Genomic DNA, 18,533 nt, shown 5'->3' on the forward strand with positions numbered 1-18,533 from the left:
TTTTACTTCAGCAGCTAGGCAGCTCTGGACGTTCAGCTTACTCCGGACCAGGCCCTAATCCCCTGGACTCGAAAGTGGAAGCGGCGGCTTGGGAGCAACCTGACGAGACTACATCGGCAAACAAATGGACTGCCATTGCCACAGACCGTGGTATTCCAAGATGGCGTAGCAGTCGGACGTGTGTTTTGTCTTCTCCTGTCCCATGTAAATATTGTTTTCCTCATTTTGTTTTCGTATATATTTCGTATAAATTTTAATCTCACTTTCCATCTACGGACTGAATATACTGTCCTGCAACCTGCCTCACCCAATGTGGTACGGATCTGCTATTTTTATACTTTAGAACCGGAACCCCCATCAAAAGCTAGCCAGCTAACTAGCTACTAGCTAGTAGTCAGTTAGCCACTGCTAGCGGCCTTCACCGTTAACTCGGACACCAGCCAGCCTCAGCTCGGTCAATAACTGCCAGTCTGCACAGCGCGATATCAACCCACAATAGAGATTGCGTCATCTGTGGATCTGTTGGGGCGGTATGCACATTTTTAGTGGGTCGAGGGTGTCTGGGATGATGGTGTTGATGTAGGCCATGAGTAGCTTTTCAAACATTTCATGGCTATAGATGTGCGTGCTACGGGGCAATAATAATTTAGTCAGGTTACCATGGCATTCTTTGGGCACAGGGACTATGGTCTGCTTGAAACAAGTTGGTATTACAGACCGGGTCAGGGATAGATTGAAAATGTCAGTGAAGACACTGGCCAACTGGTCAGCGCGTGCTCTGAGTACGCGTCCTGGTTAGAGGTCTTCATGGATCCACCTGTACCCGGATCCCCGAGACCCGATCCGGGACCCGAGCGGGTCCAGAGCCAGAATTCAAAATAATATCATGGGTCTGGATCGGATCTTATATGATTGTCATGGATCTTGGGTATGTGTAATTTTAACTGATTTGTCGGGAATGGCCCATACAGATCCGTACACGACTTCTGCTCTTGGTTTTCACAAGAGTGGAGCGTGGCGCATGTAGCTTGATGTTGGCCAATCATAAGTCATTAAAGCAGCAATAGTAACAGTCACAGAGCCTCGCTCCATGTGAGGCAAAAGTTATGAGATATCTAATCAATGGAAGATGGAATTAAAATGACGAAATTAAAAGTTAAAGGAGAAGGATAGGCTACAATGACCAAGAGCCAACAGGTAGGCAGGTTGCTACTTAATATTCCGAATATAGTTGTTGAGAAAATGCATGCACTGCAGCCTCTGTTAGCCTACCTAGATACAATGGATGCTCCACTAAAAGTTTTGTGATAATGCTGCGGGACTTAGAGGTAATTTGTGGTTTAGTACGGTACCCTGCGTCACTATTTCATTGCTCCAGACCTGCGCAAGGGGGAGTTAGAGCGCTGATTATGCTTTTGGGTCCCAGGGCGCTACTGTGTCTCTAACTGACAATGAATGGGTGACATAAACCTAAATAGAAACTGATAATTGTGCACGACTTCAGTATTACTTACTAAAACTGTCACAGTAAGGTTTTTATTCTAAGGGAAACTTAGACTACAATTAGGGTGTGGAAATGTTAGGATTATTTTGCTCTTACTGTAGTACTGTAGCCTACTCCCGACCAGTCACGTTGTACAGCGCCTGAGTGGTGCAGTGGTCTAAAACACTGCATCGCAGTGTAAGCTGTGTTGCTACAGATGCTGGTTCAATACCTGAGCCGCCCTCGACTGGGAGACCCATGAGATGACTGTAGGTTTTTGGTTTCTCTCCCTCTAAAAACAGAAATAAATAACAAACTGGCTTTATTTACAAATTAGTAACAATGTCTCACCCCATGTTCAAGAATGGCCTTTTCTCGCTCATTTTACGTTATTTGAAAATGAAATAATCTCCAAAATGTTGTTATATTTTAAACAAAGCAATTATTATTATTATTATTATTATTAATTTAGAATTATATAAAAGCCCGGTGGATATTCTCACAGATATGTTATTAACCCTGTTATTAGCAGGACAATATATATTGGTCATATTGGTCATGGCTCCCGAGTGGCGCACAATGGGATTGCCTTGCAGTTCTCCAGCTGTATCCACTGAAATAGCGGTGGGCGCATGAGGTTCAAGGAACGAGGGCAGGGGGCACGAGATGGGCCGCATAGCCATGCACAGAAGACTGACCTAACCCATGGGGAAGGGAGGAGGGGGAAGGGAGGAGGAGGTAGGGGGGGTACCCCACTAGGTAGCACAGAGCAACACTTAACCTCTCTGGGCTTGCGTCCCACCCTAGTCAACAGCCAGTGGAATCGCGTCACGCGAAATACAAATACCTCATAAATGCTACAACTTCAATTTCTCAAACATATGACTATTTTACACCATTTTATAGATACACCTCTCCTGAATCGAACCACGTTGTCCGATTTCAAAAAGGCTTTACAGCAAAAGCAAAACATTAGATTATGTTAGGAGAGTACCCTGCCAAAAAAAATCACATTTTCAAAGCAACTAGCATGCATCACAAATACCCAAAACACAGCTAAATGCAGCACTAACCTTTGACAATCTTCATCAGATGACACTCCTAGGACATCATGTTACACAATACATGCATTTTTTGTTCGATAAAGTTCATATTTATATATAAAAACAGCATTTTACATCGGCGCGTGACGTTCAGAAAATATTTTCCCTCAAATGCTTCCGGTGAAGCAGCACTACAATTTACAAAATTACTATTCGAAAACATTGTTAAAATGTAATATTGTCATTCAAAGAATTATAGATTAACATCTCGTGAATGCAACCGCATTGCCAGATTTAAAAATAACTTTACTGGGAAATCACACTTTGCAATAAACGACGTGGTATGCTCAGAAAAATAGGCTAGGCGTTACATGTTAGCGCCATCTTGGAACCATCTAAAAATCAAATATACTATTGTAAATATTCCCTTACCTTTGATTATCTTCATCAGAAGGCACTTCCAGGGATCCCAGGTCCATAAAACAATGTAGTTTTGTTCGAAAAAGTTTATAATTTATGTCCCAATAGTTCCTTCTTGTTAGCGCGTTCCGAAGGCTACTCATAATGTATGAGGCGCGCTGGACTTGTCATCACGAATGTGCAAAAAAAATATATTTACGTTTGTTCGAACATGTCAAACGTTGTATAGCATAAATCTTTAGGGCCTTTTTCAACCAGAGCTTCAATAATATTCAAGGCGGACGATTGCATTGTCTTACTAAACGTTTCGGAACAAAAGGGTTCCCATGGGCGCCCGCGTCATAGTAGTAATGGCCCTCCCCCTGTGACCAACTTTCCAAGCCTCTCTTTCGTTCAGTTTCTACCATAGAAGACTCAAACCACTTTGTAAAGACTGTTGATCTAGTGGAAGCGTTAGGGAGTGCTAAATGGTTAATAAGTCCCTGTGAGTTTCAATGGTAAAGGCTTGAAAGTGATTCCACACATGAGATTTCCACTTCCTGTTAGGATTTGTCTCAGGGTTTTGACTGCCATATGAGTTCTGTTATACTCACAGACACTATTCAAACAGTTTTAGAAACTTTAAAGTGTTTTCTATCCAAATCTACTAATTATATGCATAGTTACTGGGCAGGAGTAGTAACCAGATTAAATCGGGTACGTTTTTTTATCCGGCCGTGCAAATACTGCCCCCTATCCCCAACAGGTTTTAAGGGGCATTGCACCAATAATTGCGCTGACTAGGGAAACGTTGCCGCTGTTGTTAGTGCCACTCTCTCACTAAAGGCGTCAGTCAAAAGTTATAAATCCGAACTGGATTTAACAAAAAATTTACATGAAAAGCACACATTTGGAAATCCCAAACTCTAAAAGTAATTGGAAAGGTAGATACAAATTATTTGTGACATTGTGGAAACAATAAAGAATGTAAACAAGATGCTGTTTTTTTATTACAGTAGTGATGGACAGCTGGTGGCATTTTGAAAACAGGTTTTCAAACACTTGTAGCCGATGAGCAGGACAATAGGCTCTCTATAGTCTGGCTTCTGTAGGTGTGAACATCCCCCCAATGTATTCAATGCTTAAGTACTCTAAAGTGTTACATTTGTGAATAGCACTGTCCGTGACCAAAATCCCCAAGTCTACCAGTTTTTTGAAATGTCTCCAGTAGATTTTCCGTTCCTCCTGAAAGCCCTAGTCTGCTCACTTAAATTAATAGAGATAAATGGTCATGGTGCTACAGTATGTTGTTACAGCATAATCAAAGTGAGGACAATCGGTGATCTGCTGTATACTTATGGAATATTGTAAGCTGAAAGTCACACCTTTCCAGTACTCCTCACCCCTCCCAAACTCCACCCTTAACACAGTTAGCATTCAAAAACGATTGGTTTATCTAAAAAAAATGACATTGCGACCAAAGAGAACAGACGAAATGGACATCGTTTTCATCAAGCCAGCTTCTTTCTATGGTGCTACTCGTTCCAGGGTTAGGAACGTAACCACGAGAGTACTTGAAAATGATTTGGAGCTGAAAGGTTCACCAAACTAAAGGTATTTTAGTTTCAGTGCATTTTCTTAAAAAACTATATATATAGCCTATCAATGTGTAGGAATACTGTGTAATAAAATCAATTATAAAGTTTAAATAAAAATAAATAAAATTATTGTGTACTAAAAATGTGAATGTGTTTTTCCAGAGCATACAACCATGCCGACAACCATCCTTGGAGATCAGTGGACAAAGGGCTGGACAATGGGCCGTACCGTTAGTTTTGCTAGATTCTTAAGATGTGTACGCAGCATTTGTGTGTTGGGGTCACTTTTCATTCTTAATTGATCTACCGTTTCTATCATAGGCCACTGTAATCGATGGGGGCTCAGTGCAGTACCATTCTGCTCATCTGATGAAGGTGCACATGGATCACATTCAAACTTTGAAGACCGAGATCGAGTCATTGAAGGCAGACCAGCAGAAAGAGAAACGTTATCTGAGGGCAGAGATACGGGCGACAGCTGATGCATTGGTACAGAGCCAGGCAGCATTGGTGGAGAGTCAGGTGGAGAATGACGCGTTGAAGAGGCAGAGGAACGACATGGAGTCACAATCCATGCCAGGCACACCTGTGAGCTCTGGAACTCCAACTCCGATAAGCAGAGTCAACATACCTGGTGGTTCGTCAGGTCGTCAGTTCACACTGACATTTCCATTCCTCTTCTGACAACAGAACTTGACCAACTGCTCACCAGGCACAGCAAGGGCCATCCGGACCTCTATGCTGTTCTGCTATTCCAAGGATGGGATGTTTACTTGTCAGACTGCACAGTAGCCTAATAAACAAATGCTGGTGGCTTATATCTTCAAAATGCTTTAAATGCTTTATTATTCAAATGTAAAAGCATATACTGTACAGTACTGTATTTCTTCATCAGCATCTTTATGCTTTCGTTAATAAAATGATGATTAAAAATATTCTTTCAAAATGCAGATGTTTATTTAGTTATGGATCCATAACGAATTACTATGAGAATAAATATTACTGAATTTCAGAAATATTGGAACAAGGTTGTCTAATGACGATAAACAAATTGTTGCTTACTGGAAAATACTCTTTCAAACACACACGGTCATGTTGTACAGATCCATAATGGCTATTAGCAGGGCTATATTTTGGCCTTTATAAATATTATTTTGGCCTTTATTCAGATTATAATCGCTCACTGTTGTTAAAAAAAAAAACTCTCCAAAATATCTTTATATATAGCTTGTGGACGACTATTTCAGCACCGTTTCGCTCTGCTCTGAGACAAGAATGGAGAAACGAAAATGTTCAACTATATTCCATGATATTCTTAAAATATAAACTCAGCAAAAAAAGAAACGTGCTCTCCCTGTCACCTGTGTTTATTTTCAGCAAACTTAACATCTGTAATTATTTGTATGAACATAACAAGATTCAACAACAGAGACATAAACTGAAAAAGTTCCACAGACAGAAATTGAATAATGTGTCCCTGAACAAAGGGGGAGGGGGGTGGGGTCAAAATCAAAAGTAACAGTCAGTATCTGGTCTGGCCACCAGCTGCATTAAGTACGGCAGTGAATCTCCTCCTCATGGACTGCACCAGATTTGCCAGTTCTTGCTGTGAGATGTTACGCCACTCTTCCACCAAGGCACCTGCAAGTTCCTGGACATTTCTGGGGGGAATGGCTGTAGCCCTCACCCTCCGATCTAACAGGTCCCAGACGTGCTCAATGGGATTGAGATCCGGGCTCTTCGCTGGCCATGGCAGAACACTGACATTCCTGTCTTGCAGGAAATCATGCACAGAACGAGCAGTATGGCTGGTGGCATTGTCATGTTGGAGGGTCATGTCAGGATGAGCCTGCAGGAAGGGTACCACATGAGGGAGGAGGATATCTTCCCTGTAATGCACAGCGTTGAGATTGCCTGCAATGACAACAAGCTCAGTCCAATGATGCTGTGACACACCACCCCAGACCATGATGGACCCTCCAAATCGATCCCGCTCCAGAGTACAGGCCTTGGTGTAACCCTCATTCTTTCGATGATAAACGCAAATCCGACCTTCACCCTTGGTGAGACAAAACCGCGACTCGTCAGTGAAGAGCACTTTTTGCCAGTCCTGTCTGGTCCAGCGACGGTGGGTATGTGCCCATGGGTATGTGCCCATTTTACAACAGGCCTACAAGCCCTCAGTCCAGCCTCTCTCAGCCTATTACGGACAGTCTGAGCACTGATGGAAGGATTGTGCATTCCTTGTGTAACTCAGGCAGTTGTTGCCATCCTGTACCTGTCCCGTAGGTGTGATGTTCGGATGTACCGATCATGTGTAGGTGTTGTTACACCTGGCCTACCACTGCGAGGACGATCAGCTGTCCATCCTGCCTCTTTGTAGCACTGTCTTAGGTGTCTCAGAGTACAGACTTTGTAATTTATTGCCCTGGCCACATCTGCAGTCCTCATGCTTCCTTACAGCATGCCTAAGGCACGTTCACGCAGATGAGCAGGGACCCTGGGCATCTTTATTTTGGTGTTTTTCAGAGTCAGTAGAAAGGCCTCTTTAGTGTCCTAAGTTTTCATAAATGTGACCTTAAATGCCTACCATCTGTAAACTGTTTGTGTCTTAACGACCTTTCCACAGGTGCATGTTCATTAATTGTTTATGGTTCATTGAACAAGCATTGCGTTCAAGAGATGTAAATCTATAATTCTTTGAATGACAATATAATATTTTACCAATGTTTTCTAATATTAATTAATTATTTTGTTGTCATGACTTGACTGCCGGTATTGGAGGGAAACGATTTCCTGAACATCCACGCCATAGTAAAACGCTGTTTTTAGATATAAATATGAACTTGATAGAACTAAAAATGCATGCATTGTCTAACATAATGTCCTAGGAGTGTCATCTAATGGAGATTGTAAAAGGTTAGTGCATAATTTTAGCTGATTTTATGGTTTTGGTGACGCCTGTCTTTGAATCGACAATGCATTACACACAGCTATTGTCAATGTACTCTCCTAACATAACCTAACTTTATGCTTTCCCCGTAAAACCTTTTTGAAATCGGACAACGTGGTTAGATTAAGGAGATGTTTATCTTTCAAAGGGTGTAAGTTAGTTGTATGTTTGAGAAATTTGAATTTTGACATTTATTTGGTTTCAAATTTGCCGCTCTTGAAATGCACCTGCTGTTGATAGGGTGCGCCACGGGTGGCACGCTAACGTCCCACATAGCCCCAAGAAGTTAAGGGGTATTGTGTGTAGATTGATGAGGACATTTTTCGTTTAACGTCTTGGTGACAGGGGGCAGTATTAAGAAATTCAGATGAATAACATGCCCAAATTAAACTGCCAGCTACTCGCGCCCAGAAGGTGGGATATGCATATTATTAGAAAACACTCTGAAGTTTCTAAAACTGTTTGAATGATGTCTGTGAGTATAACAGAACTCATATGGCAGGCAAAAATCTGAGAAAAAATCCAACCAGGAAGTGGCATGTAGTTTTTCTTTCTAATCCCTATTCAAACTACAGTGTCTGTGGGGTAATTTTGCACTTCCTAAGGCTTCCACTAGATGTCAACAGTCTTTAGAACCTTGTTTTATGCTTCTACTGTTACTGGGCAGAGAATAGGAACTGACTCAAGCCTGGGACCAGTGAGTTGTTTACTGCGCTAGCACGCAGGCATGCCCTTCCTTCTTTTTCCTCTGTAATGAATACGCTATTGTCCAGTTGGAATATTATCGAAGATTTATGTTAAAAAGACCCCAAGGATTGATTGTAAACATCGTTTGACATGTTTCTACAAACGGTAATGGAACTATTTTACTTTTTGTCTCTCGTTTTGCGCTCGCGCATTATGCCTTTGGATTAGTGATCTGAACGCGTGAACAAAACGGAGATATTTGGATTTAAATATGGAGTTTTTCGAACAAAACGAACATTTCTTGTGGAAGTGGGAGTCCTGGGAGTGCATTCCGACGAAGATCAGCAAAGGTAAGTGAAGATTTATAATACTAATTCTGAGTTTAGTTGACTCCAGAACTTGGCGGGTAACTGTATAGCTTGCTTTGATGGCTGAGCTCTGTACTCAGAATATTGAAAAATGTGCTTTCGCCATAAAGCTATTTTAAAATCTGACACAGCGGTTGTATCTATAATTCTTTCAATAACTGTTGTAAATTTTATCAACGTTTATGATGAGTATTTTTGTAAATTGATTTGCTCATTCACCGGAAGATTTGGAGGGAATACATTTTCTGAACATCACGCGCCAATGTAAAATGGGTTTATGGATATAAATATGAACTTAATCGAACAAAACATACATGTATTTTGTAACATTGAGTCCTGGGAGTGTCATCTGATGAAGATCATCAAAGGTTAGTGATTCATTTTAGCTGTATTTCTGTTTTTTTGTGACGCCTCTCCTTGCTTGGAAAATGGCTGTGTGGTTTTTCTTGTTCAGGCGCTGTCCCAACATAATCTAATGTTATGCTTTCGCTGTAAAGCCTTTTTGAAATCGGACACTGTGGTTGGATTAAGGAGAATCTTATCTTTAAAATGGTGTATAATACTTGTATGTTTGAGAAATTTGAATTATGAGATTTCTGTTGTTTTGAATTTGCCGCCTTGCTATTTCACTGGCTGTTGATAGTGTGTACCGCGGGTGGGACGCTAGCGTCCCATTAATCAATTTTAGAATAAGGCTGTAACTTAACAAAATGTAGAAAGGGAAGGGGTCTGAATATTTTCCGAATGCACTGTAGCTACCTCAATTACCTCCTATCCCTGCACATCAACTCAGTACTGGTACTCCCTGTATATAGCCATGTTATTTTTACTCATTATTTTTATTCATTATTGACTGTGTATTTATTCCTTGTCACTATTTATGTTTTATTTTATTTGTTATCTTTATCTTTGACTCTACATAGTTGGAAAAGGACCCGTAAGTAAGCATTTAAATGTTAATCAATACCTTTTGTTTACGAAGCATGTGACGAATACATTTGATTTGACAATACAGCCCACTTAGGTCTATGTGTCTGGAAGTAGGCAGCGGAGCATCCCAGAATAGACAGACCAGTGTTAGTGTATAGGAATAGTAAGAGAGAGAGAGAGGGTGTGCGGGAGAGAGAGAGGAGAGGCATGAACTTATCCAAGATGGCGTAGCAGTCAGACGTCTTTGTCCTGATGTGTCCCTTGTATATATCTTTTTACATCTTTTTCTTTGCATATCTTTAAAAAATATTTTCCTAAACCTCAAATTCTAAATACTCTCCTGCAACCCAACTCACCCAATGTGGCGTGGATCTGTTTTTTTTCTAAAGTATTTCTATTTACTTCGGATCTGGAATCCCTCAACTGAAGCTACCCAGCTAACTACCTACCAGCTATCAGTCAGTAAACCATTGCTAGCGGTTATCAACTAACCTTTAGCTCGGAAAACTCTCGCCAGTTCGAACAACATGACTCAAACCAGAGCATAAGGGACCTATTTTTTTCTATTTTTTTTCTCTCCATATCCCAGGATTCCTACCGCAAACTCTGAACATTTTCAACCACAATCCCGGGTGACTACTCCTTGCTAGCGTTTCCATCCCGGAGCAAGCACCAATTAACCTGAAGCTAGCCTGTCTAGGGCTCCTGGGCTACCACCGAAGCCCACTCCTGGCCTACAATATCCGGACACCTTCTACTGCCGGTACGGGCACGGAACCCCGCCGATCCTTTACGACTGGAATACCGATATAATCTGCCCGAGGATTCCAACAGGCCCCTCAGGCACGACGTCCGCTGAAGGCCCATTCTGCTAACCGCAGCCTGCTAGCTACCTAGAGCTACTTGGAACCCTACTAATCCACGACTGGTCTATCAACGTCACCGCATGAAGAGGCAAAAACAGACTTAACTCCATCGCGACGTCCCCCAAAGGCGCTTCTATTAACTAGCGAGCCCCGGTCTGCTAACTGCTAGCTTGCTTGCCCTGGTCTGCTAACTGCTAGCTTGCTTGCCCCGGTCTGCTAACTGCTAGCTTGCTAACCCGGTCTGCTAACTGCTAGCTTGTTGGCCTCGGCCTACTTTCTGCTAGCTTGTTAGAACCAGCCTGCTAACTGTCTGAATCGTCGTGTCCCCAGCCAGCCCAACCACTCACTGGACTCATATGTTCACTTGGCTACTCATGCCTCTCTCTAATATCAATATGCCTCGTCCATTACTGTCCTGGTTAGTGATTACTGTTTTATTTCACTGTAGAGCCTCTAGTCCTGCTCAATATGCCTTAACCAACCATGTTGTTCCACCTCCTACATATGCGATGACATCACCTGGTTTAAACGTCTCTAGCGACTATATCTCTCATCATTACTCAATGCCAAGGTTTACCTCTAATGTACTCACTTCCTACCTTACCTTTGTCTGTACACTATGCCTTGAATCTATGCTATCGTGCCCAGAAACCTACTCCTTTTACTCTCTGTTCCGAACGTGCTAGACGGCCAGTTCATATAGCCTTTAGCCGTACCCTTATCCTACTTCTCCTCTGTCCCTCTGGTGATGTAGAGGTTAATCCAGGTCCTGCAGTGCCTAGCTCCACTCCCACTCCCCAGGGGCTCTCATTTGTTGACTTCTGTAACCGTAAAAGCCTTGGTTTCATGCATGTTAACATTAGAAGCCTACTCCCTGAGTTTGTTTTACTTACTGCTTTAGCACACTCTGCCAACCTGGATGTCTTAGCCGTGTCTGAATCCTGGCTTAGGAAAACCACCAAAAACCCTGAAATCTCCATCCCTAACTATAACATTTTCCGCCAAGATAGAACAGCCAAAGGGGGCGGTGTTGCAATCTACTGCAAAGATAGCCTGCAGAGTTCTTTATTACTATCCAAGTCTGTGCCCAAACAATTCAAGCTTCTACTTTTATAAATTCACCAAGTCTCTCACTGTTGCCGCCTGCTATAGACCACCCTCTGCCCCCAACTGTGCCCTCGACACCATATGTGAATTGATTGACCCCCATCTATCTTCTGAGCTCAGGCTACTAGGTGAACTAAACTGGGACATGCTTAACACCCCGGCCATCCTACAATCTAAGCTTGATGCCCTCAATCTCACACAAATTATCAATGAACGTACCAGGTACAACCCCAAATCTGTAAACACAGGCACCCTCATGGATATCATCCTAACTAACCTCCAAATACACCTCTGCTGTTTTCAATCAAGATCTCAGCGATCACTGCCTCATTACCTGCATGCGTAATGGATCTGCGACCAAACAACCACCCCTCATTACTGTCAAACGCTTCCTAAAACACTTCTGCGAGTAGGCCTTTCTAATCGACTTGGGCAGGGTATCCTGGAATGACATTGACCTCATCCCGTCAGTTGAGGATGTCTGGTTATTCTTTAAAAGTGCCTTCCTCACCATCTTATGCTCCATTCGAAAAATGTAGAACCAGGAATAGATATAGCCCTTGGTTCACTCCAGCCCTGTCTGCCCTTGACCAGCACAAAAACATCCTGTGGCGTTCTGCATTAGCATCAAATAGCCCCCATGATATGCAACTTTTCATGGAAGTTAGGAACAAATATACACAGGTAGTTAGAAAAGCTAAGGCTAGCTTTTTCAAACAGAAATTTGCATCCTGTAGTACAAAGTCAAAAACGTTTTGGGACACTGTAAAGTCCATGGAGAATAAGAGCACCTCCTCCCAGCTGCCCACTGCACTAGGAAACACTGTTACCACTGATAAATCCACTATAATTGAGAATTTCAACAAGCAAAATCTGGACCCCTACAAATCAGCCTGGTTAGACAATCTGGACCCTCTCTTTCTAAAATGATTTGCCAAAATTGTTGCAACCCCTATTACTAGCCTGTTCAACCTCTCTTTCGTATCGTCTGAGATTCTCAAAGTTTGGAAAGCTGCCGCAGTCATCCCCTCTTCAAAGGGGGCGACATTCTAGACCCTAACTGTTACAGACATATATCTATCCTACCATGTCTTTCTAAGGTCTTCGAAAGCCAAGTTAACAAACAGATTACCGACCATTTCGAATCCCACCGTATCTTCTCCGCTATGCAATCTGGTTTCAGAGCTGGTCATGGGTACACCTCAGCCACGCTCAAGGTCCTGAACGACATCATAACGGCCATCGATAAGAGACATTACTGTGCAGCCGTATTCATCGACCTGGCCAAGGCTTCGACTCTGTCAATCACCACATTCTTATTGGCAGACTCGACAGCCTTGGTTTCTGAAATGATTGCTTTGCCTGTTTTACAAACTACTTCTCTGATAGAGTTCAGTGTGTCAAATCGATGGGCCTGTTGTCCGGACCTCTGGCAGTCTCTATGGGGGTGCCACAGGGTTCAATTCTCGGGCTGACTCTCTTCTCTGTATACATCAATGATGTTGCTCTTGCTGCTGGTGATTCTCTGATCCACCTCTACGCAGACGACACCATTCTGTATACTTCTGGCCCCTCTTTGGACACTGTGTTAACTAACCTCCAGACGAGCTTCAATGCCATACAACTCTCCTTCCGTGGCCTCCAACTGCTCTTAAATGCAAGTAAAACTAAATGCATGCTATTCAATCGATCACTGCCCACACCTGCCCGCCCATCCAGCATCACTACTCTGGATGGTTCTGACTTAGAATATGTGGACAACTACAAATACCTAGGTGTCTGGTTAGACTGTAAACTCTCCTTCCACACTCACATTAAGCATCTCCAATCCAAAATGAAATCTGGAATCGGCTTCCTATATCGCAACAAAGCATCCTTCACTCATGCTGACAAACATACCCTCGTAAAACTGACCATCCTTCCGATCCTCGACTTCGGCGATGTCATCTATAAAATAGCCTTCAACACTCTACTCAACAAATTGGATGCAGTCTATCACAGTGCCATCCATTTTGTCACCAAAGCCCCATACACTACACACCACTGCGACCTGTACACTCTCGTTGGTTGGCACTCGCTTCATACTCGTCGCCAAACCCACTGGCTACAGGTTATCTACAAGTCTCTGCTAGGTAAAGCCCCGCCTTATCTCAGCTCACTGGTCACCATAGCAGCACCCACTCGTAGGACGCGCTCCAGCAGGTATATCTCACTGGTCACCCCCAAAGCCAATTCCTCGTTTGGTCGCCTTTCTTCCAGTTATCTTCTGCCAATGACTGGAACGAACTGCAAAAATCTCTGAAGCTGGAGACTCATATCTCCCTCACTAGCTTTAAGCACCAGCTGTCAGAGCAGCTCACAGATCACTGCACCTGTACATAGCCCATCTGTAAACAGCCCATCTATCTACCTCATCCCCTTACTGTATTTATTTTATTTATCTTGCTCCTTTGCACCCCAGTATCTCTACTTGCACATTAATCTTCTGCACATCTATCATTCCAGTGTTTAATTGCTATATTGTAATTACTTTGACACCATGGCCTATTTATTGCCTTATCTCCCTTATCTTACCTCATTTGCACTCACTGTATATAGACTTTTTGTTTTCTTTTTTTCTACTGTATTATTGACTGTATGTTTTGTTTATTCCATGTGTAACTCTGTGTTGTTGTATGTGTCGAATTGCTATGCTTTATCTTGGCCAGGTCGCAGTTGCAAATGAGAACCTGTTCTCAACTTAAATAAAGGTGAAATAAAAAAATGTAAAAAATGAAATAGAGAGATAGAGTGGGAGAGAGGGTGAGGGTGGGAGATGAGAGAAGAGACAGAGAGAGAAGAGATAGAGAGATAAATCAATAAAGTATATGTATGTAGAGAGAGGGAGATGAAGAGAGACAGGGATAGACCCTCTGGATAGTTTGGAAAAAAAGGGAATCCAATGTGAGATAATAAAGCACATTTTCAGAGACAACACACCACACCATGTATTATCACGAGCCCATTTACCCAGTCACTCACACACACACACACCAGGTGTGTGGAGTACTTTCTGAAACTTTACCCTTAAGTTAGCTCTCTCCATTACATAAAGAATGAATATTGAGTTTGCAAAACAACTGTAGGAGTGAAAAAGTGAGATAGGGGGAAAAGGAAAGAAAGAGAGTAAAGAGGGACAGATGCAATAGTTATACTCAAAAGTCCTTACTAGGGTTGCAAAATTCTGGTAACTTTCCCCAAATGTTCCAGAAATATTAGATGGAATATTAGTGAACTCAGGAGTGAATAAGCAACTCAACTTGGCCCCAGACCGAGGCAACAACAACAAGGTGTGACCGTATGACATGAGCATCTCTCTGTCTCTCTCTCTCAGCATTCCTCCACTTCAAACACAGCCTGTTCCCTCCCTGTACCCTGCCCACCTGTCTGCATGCACTTACACAGGGTCTAGTTCAGTAGTTTCGTACAACTTCAGCTAGTAGTCTAGCCCCCCATAAATGAATAAAGTTGTATGGACTTACCCCAACCTCCACGTGGTCTGACCCCTTGTCATCCTGCTTGTGAAGGATCTCAAAGTAGTACCGTCTGGATGAGATAAGGCTAGAGAGAGGTAGAGAGAGCGTGGGAGAAAATGTTACATTACAATTAGGATTTAAAATATTTGCCAGATGTTATTTTTCCACCTCATGAGCTGCGAGGAGAAAGCTGGAAATTGAGGCTACAGTGAAGGTTAATGCTTAGGAACCCAAGACTACTTACAAGCCAATATACAGTTGAAGTCGGAAGTTTACATACACTTAGAATTTCCGGTCACAACTTGAGGACTTGTTTACGTGCTGCTGTGCGTTTTGTTGCTAAACTTACTTTGCTACCTGCCAATTTTACTGTTTTTACTTTTTAATTACCGTTTAAATTTGTATTTTTTCCCCTCGCTTGACTTTTTTCATTGAACTTTTTCACACCGGACGCTTTATCTGGACGTGGTCCGCCTTCTAATTGCAGTCGCTGTACTCATAACATACAGGAGAACGATCGCCTTACGGCAAGGATAGCTGTGCTACAAGCCCAGTTTCAGACGCAATCATTAGGCAAGGGTAACTTCAGTGTAGGAAAGGATAAAACAGCATCTGTGCCACTAGTTAGTACATATAGTAGTATAAATACCCTCGGACAGTCCCCGCAGTCTGACAATTTTCTCATGGTTTCTGGAAGGAAATGCTGTAGGAATGCTCAACCGGTGTCGCTCATTCAGCTGACGGAAACTTTCAACCGGTTGTCCCCATTAAGCAGCGAGTCGGAGTCAGAGGCCGAGCCTTCACTTGTCTCTACTCCTCCTGTTGCGGGGTCTGAGACGCCGAAGCCTCCCACCATTAGCTCTGACAAATTGAAAACCCTAGTCATTAGTGACTCCATTACCCGCAGTATTAGACTTAAAATGAATCATCCAGTGATCATACACTGTTTACAAGGGGGCAGGGCAACCGACGTTAAGGCTAATCTGAAGATGGTGCTGGGTAAAGCCAAACTGGAGAGTGTAGAGAGTATAGGGATATTGTTATCCACGTCAGCACCAACGATGTTCGGATGAAACAGTCAGAGGTCACCAAGCGCAACATAGCTTCAGCGTGTAAATCAGCTAGAAAGATGTGTCGGGATCAAGTAATTGTCTCTGGCCCCCTCCCAGTTAGGGGGAGTGATGAGCTCTACAGCAGAGTCTCACAACTCAATCGCTGGTGAAAAACTGTTTTCTGCCCCTCCCAAAAGATAGAATTTGTAGATAATTGGCCCTCTTTCTGGGACTCACCACAAACAGGACCAAGCCTGGCCTGTTGAGGATTGACGGACTCCATCCTAGCTGGAGGGGTGCTCTCATCTTATCTACGAACATAGACAGGGCTCTAACTCCCCTAGCTCCACATTGAGATAGGGTGCAGGCCAGGCAGCAGGCTGTTAGCCAGCCTGCCAGCTTAGTGGAGTCTGCCACTAGCACATTCAGTGTAGTCAGCTCAGCTATCCCCATTGAGACCATGTCTGTGCCTCGACCTACGTTGGGCAAAACTAAACATGGCGGTGTTCGCCTTAGCAATCTCACTGGAATAAAGACCTCCTCCATTCCTGCTATTATTGAAAGAGATTGTGATTCCTCACATCTCAAAATAGGGCTACTTAATGTTAGATCCCTCAATTCCAAGGCAGTTATAGTCAATTAACTAATCACTGATCATAATCTTGATGTGATTGGCCTGACTGAAACATGGCTTAAGCCTGATGAATTTACACCTCCTGGTTACACTAGCGACCATATCCCCCACGCATCCTGCAAAAGTGGAGGTGTTGCTTACATTTACGATAGCAAATTTCAATTTAGAAAAAAACGACATTTTCGTCTTTTGAGCTTCTAGTCATGAAATCTATGCAGCCTACTCAATCACTTTTTATAGCTACTGTTTACAGGCCTCCTGGGCCATATACAGCGTTCCTCACTGAGTTCCCTGAATTTCTATCAGACCTTGTAGTCATGGCAGATAATATTCACATTTTTGGTGACTTTAATATTCACATGGTAAAGTCCACAGACCAAATCCAAAAGGCTTTCGGAGCCATCATCTACTCAGTGGGTTTTGTCCAACATGTCTCCGGACCTACTCACTGCCAGTCATACTCTAGACCTAGTTTTGTCCCGACCTAATGTTTTTCCTCATAATCCTGGACTATCAGACCACCATTTTATTACGTTTGCAATTGCAACAAATAATCTGCTCAGACCCCAACCAATTGAGGAACTCAATTTAACCTCGCGCAATACTCTAGATGCAGACGCACCCCTAAAAACAAAAAAACATTTGTCATAAGAAACTAGCTCCCTGGTATACAGAAAATACATGAGCTCTGAAGCAAGCTTCCAGAAAATTGGAACGAAAATGGAGCTACACCAAAATAGAAGTGTTCCGACATGCTTGGAAAGACAGTACCGTGCAGTATCGAAGAGCCCTCACTGCTGCTTGATCATCCTATTTTTCCAACTTAATTGAGGAAAATAAGAACAATCCTAAATTTATTTTTGGTACTGTCGCAAAGCTAACTAAAAAGCAGCATTCCCCAAGAGAGGATGGCTTTCACTTCAGCAGTAATGAATTCATGAACTTCTTTGAGAAAAAGATCATGATCATTAGAAAGCAAATTACGGACTCCTCTTTAAATCTGCGTATTCCTCCAAAGCACCGTTGTCCTGAGTCTGCACATCTCTGCCAGGACCTAGGATCAAGGGAGACACTAAAGTCTTTTAGTACTATATCTCTTGACACAATGATGAAAATAATGATGGCCTCTAAACCTTCAAGCTGCATACTGGACCCTATCCCAACTAAACTACTGAAAGAGCTGCTTCCTGTGCTTGGCCCTCCTATGTTGAACATAATAAACGGCTCTCTATCCACCGGATGTGTACCAAACTCACTAAAAGTGGCAGTAATAAAGCCTCTCTTGAAAAAGCCAAATCTTGACTCAGAAATTATAAAAAACTATCAGCCTATATCGAATCTCCCATTCCTCTCAAAAATGTTAGAAAAAGCTGTTGCGCAGCAACTCACTGCCTTCCTGAAGACAAACAATGTATACAAAATGCTTCAGTCTGGTTTTAGACCCCATCATAGCACTGAGACTGCACTTGGGAAGGTGGTAAATTATATTTCAATGGCGTCAGACCGAGGCGCTGCATCTGTCCTCGTGCTCCTAGACCTTAGTGCTGCTTTGATACCATCAATCACCACATTCTTTTGGACAGATTGGAAACCCAAATTGGTCTACATGGACAAGTTCTGGCCTGGTTTAGATCTTATCTGTCGGAAAGATATCAGTTTGTCTCTGTGGATGGTTTGTCCTCTGACAAATCAACTGTAAATTTCGGTGTTCCTCAAGGTTCCGTTTTAGGACCACTATTGTTTTCACTATATATTTGACCTCTTGGTGATGTCATTCGGAAACATAATGTTAAATTTCACTGCTATGCGGATGACACACAGCTGTACATTTTGATGAAAGATGGTGAAGCCCCAAAATTGCCCTCACTGGAAGCCTGTGTTTCAGACATAAGGAAGTG

General features: G+C 42.7%; 1 protein-coding gene across 1 annotated transcript in view; it reads right to left on the minus strand.

Moving 5' to 3' along the window:
• The window catches only part of b4galnt4a (beta-1,4-N-acetyl-galactosaminyl transferase 4a), a 486,523-nt gene that overhangs the window by 68,791 nt on the left and 399,199 nt on the right, over nucleotides 1-18,533 (minus strand). The window contains exon 8 of the mRNA XM_029758480.1: nucleotides 14,956-15,034. Within this exon, the coding sequence (XP_029614340.1) occupies nucleotides 14,956-15,034 (79 nt within the window). The remainder of the gene's footprint in view (nucleotides 1-14,955; nucleotides 15,035-18,533) is intronic.

This window comes from Salmo trutta, chromosome 7, assembly GCF_901001165.1.
Source record: "Salmo trutta chromosome 7, fSalTru1.1, whole genome shotgun sequence".
In the NCBI taxonomy this organism is placed as follows: Eukaryota; Metazoa; Chordata; class Actinopteri; order Salmoniformes; family Salmonidae; genus Salmo; species Salmo trutta.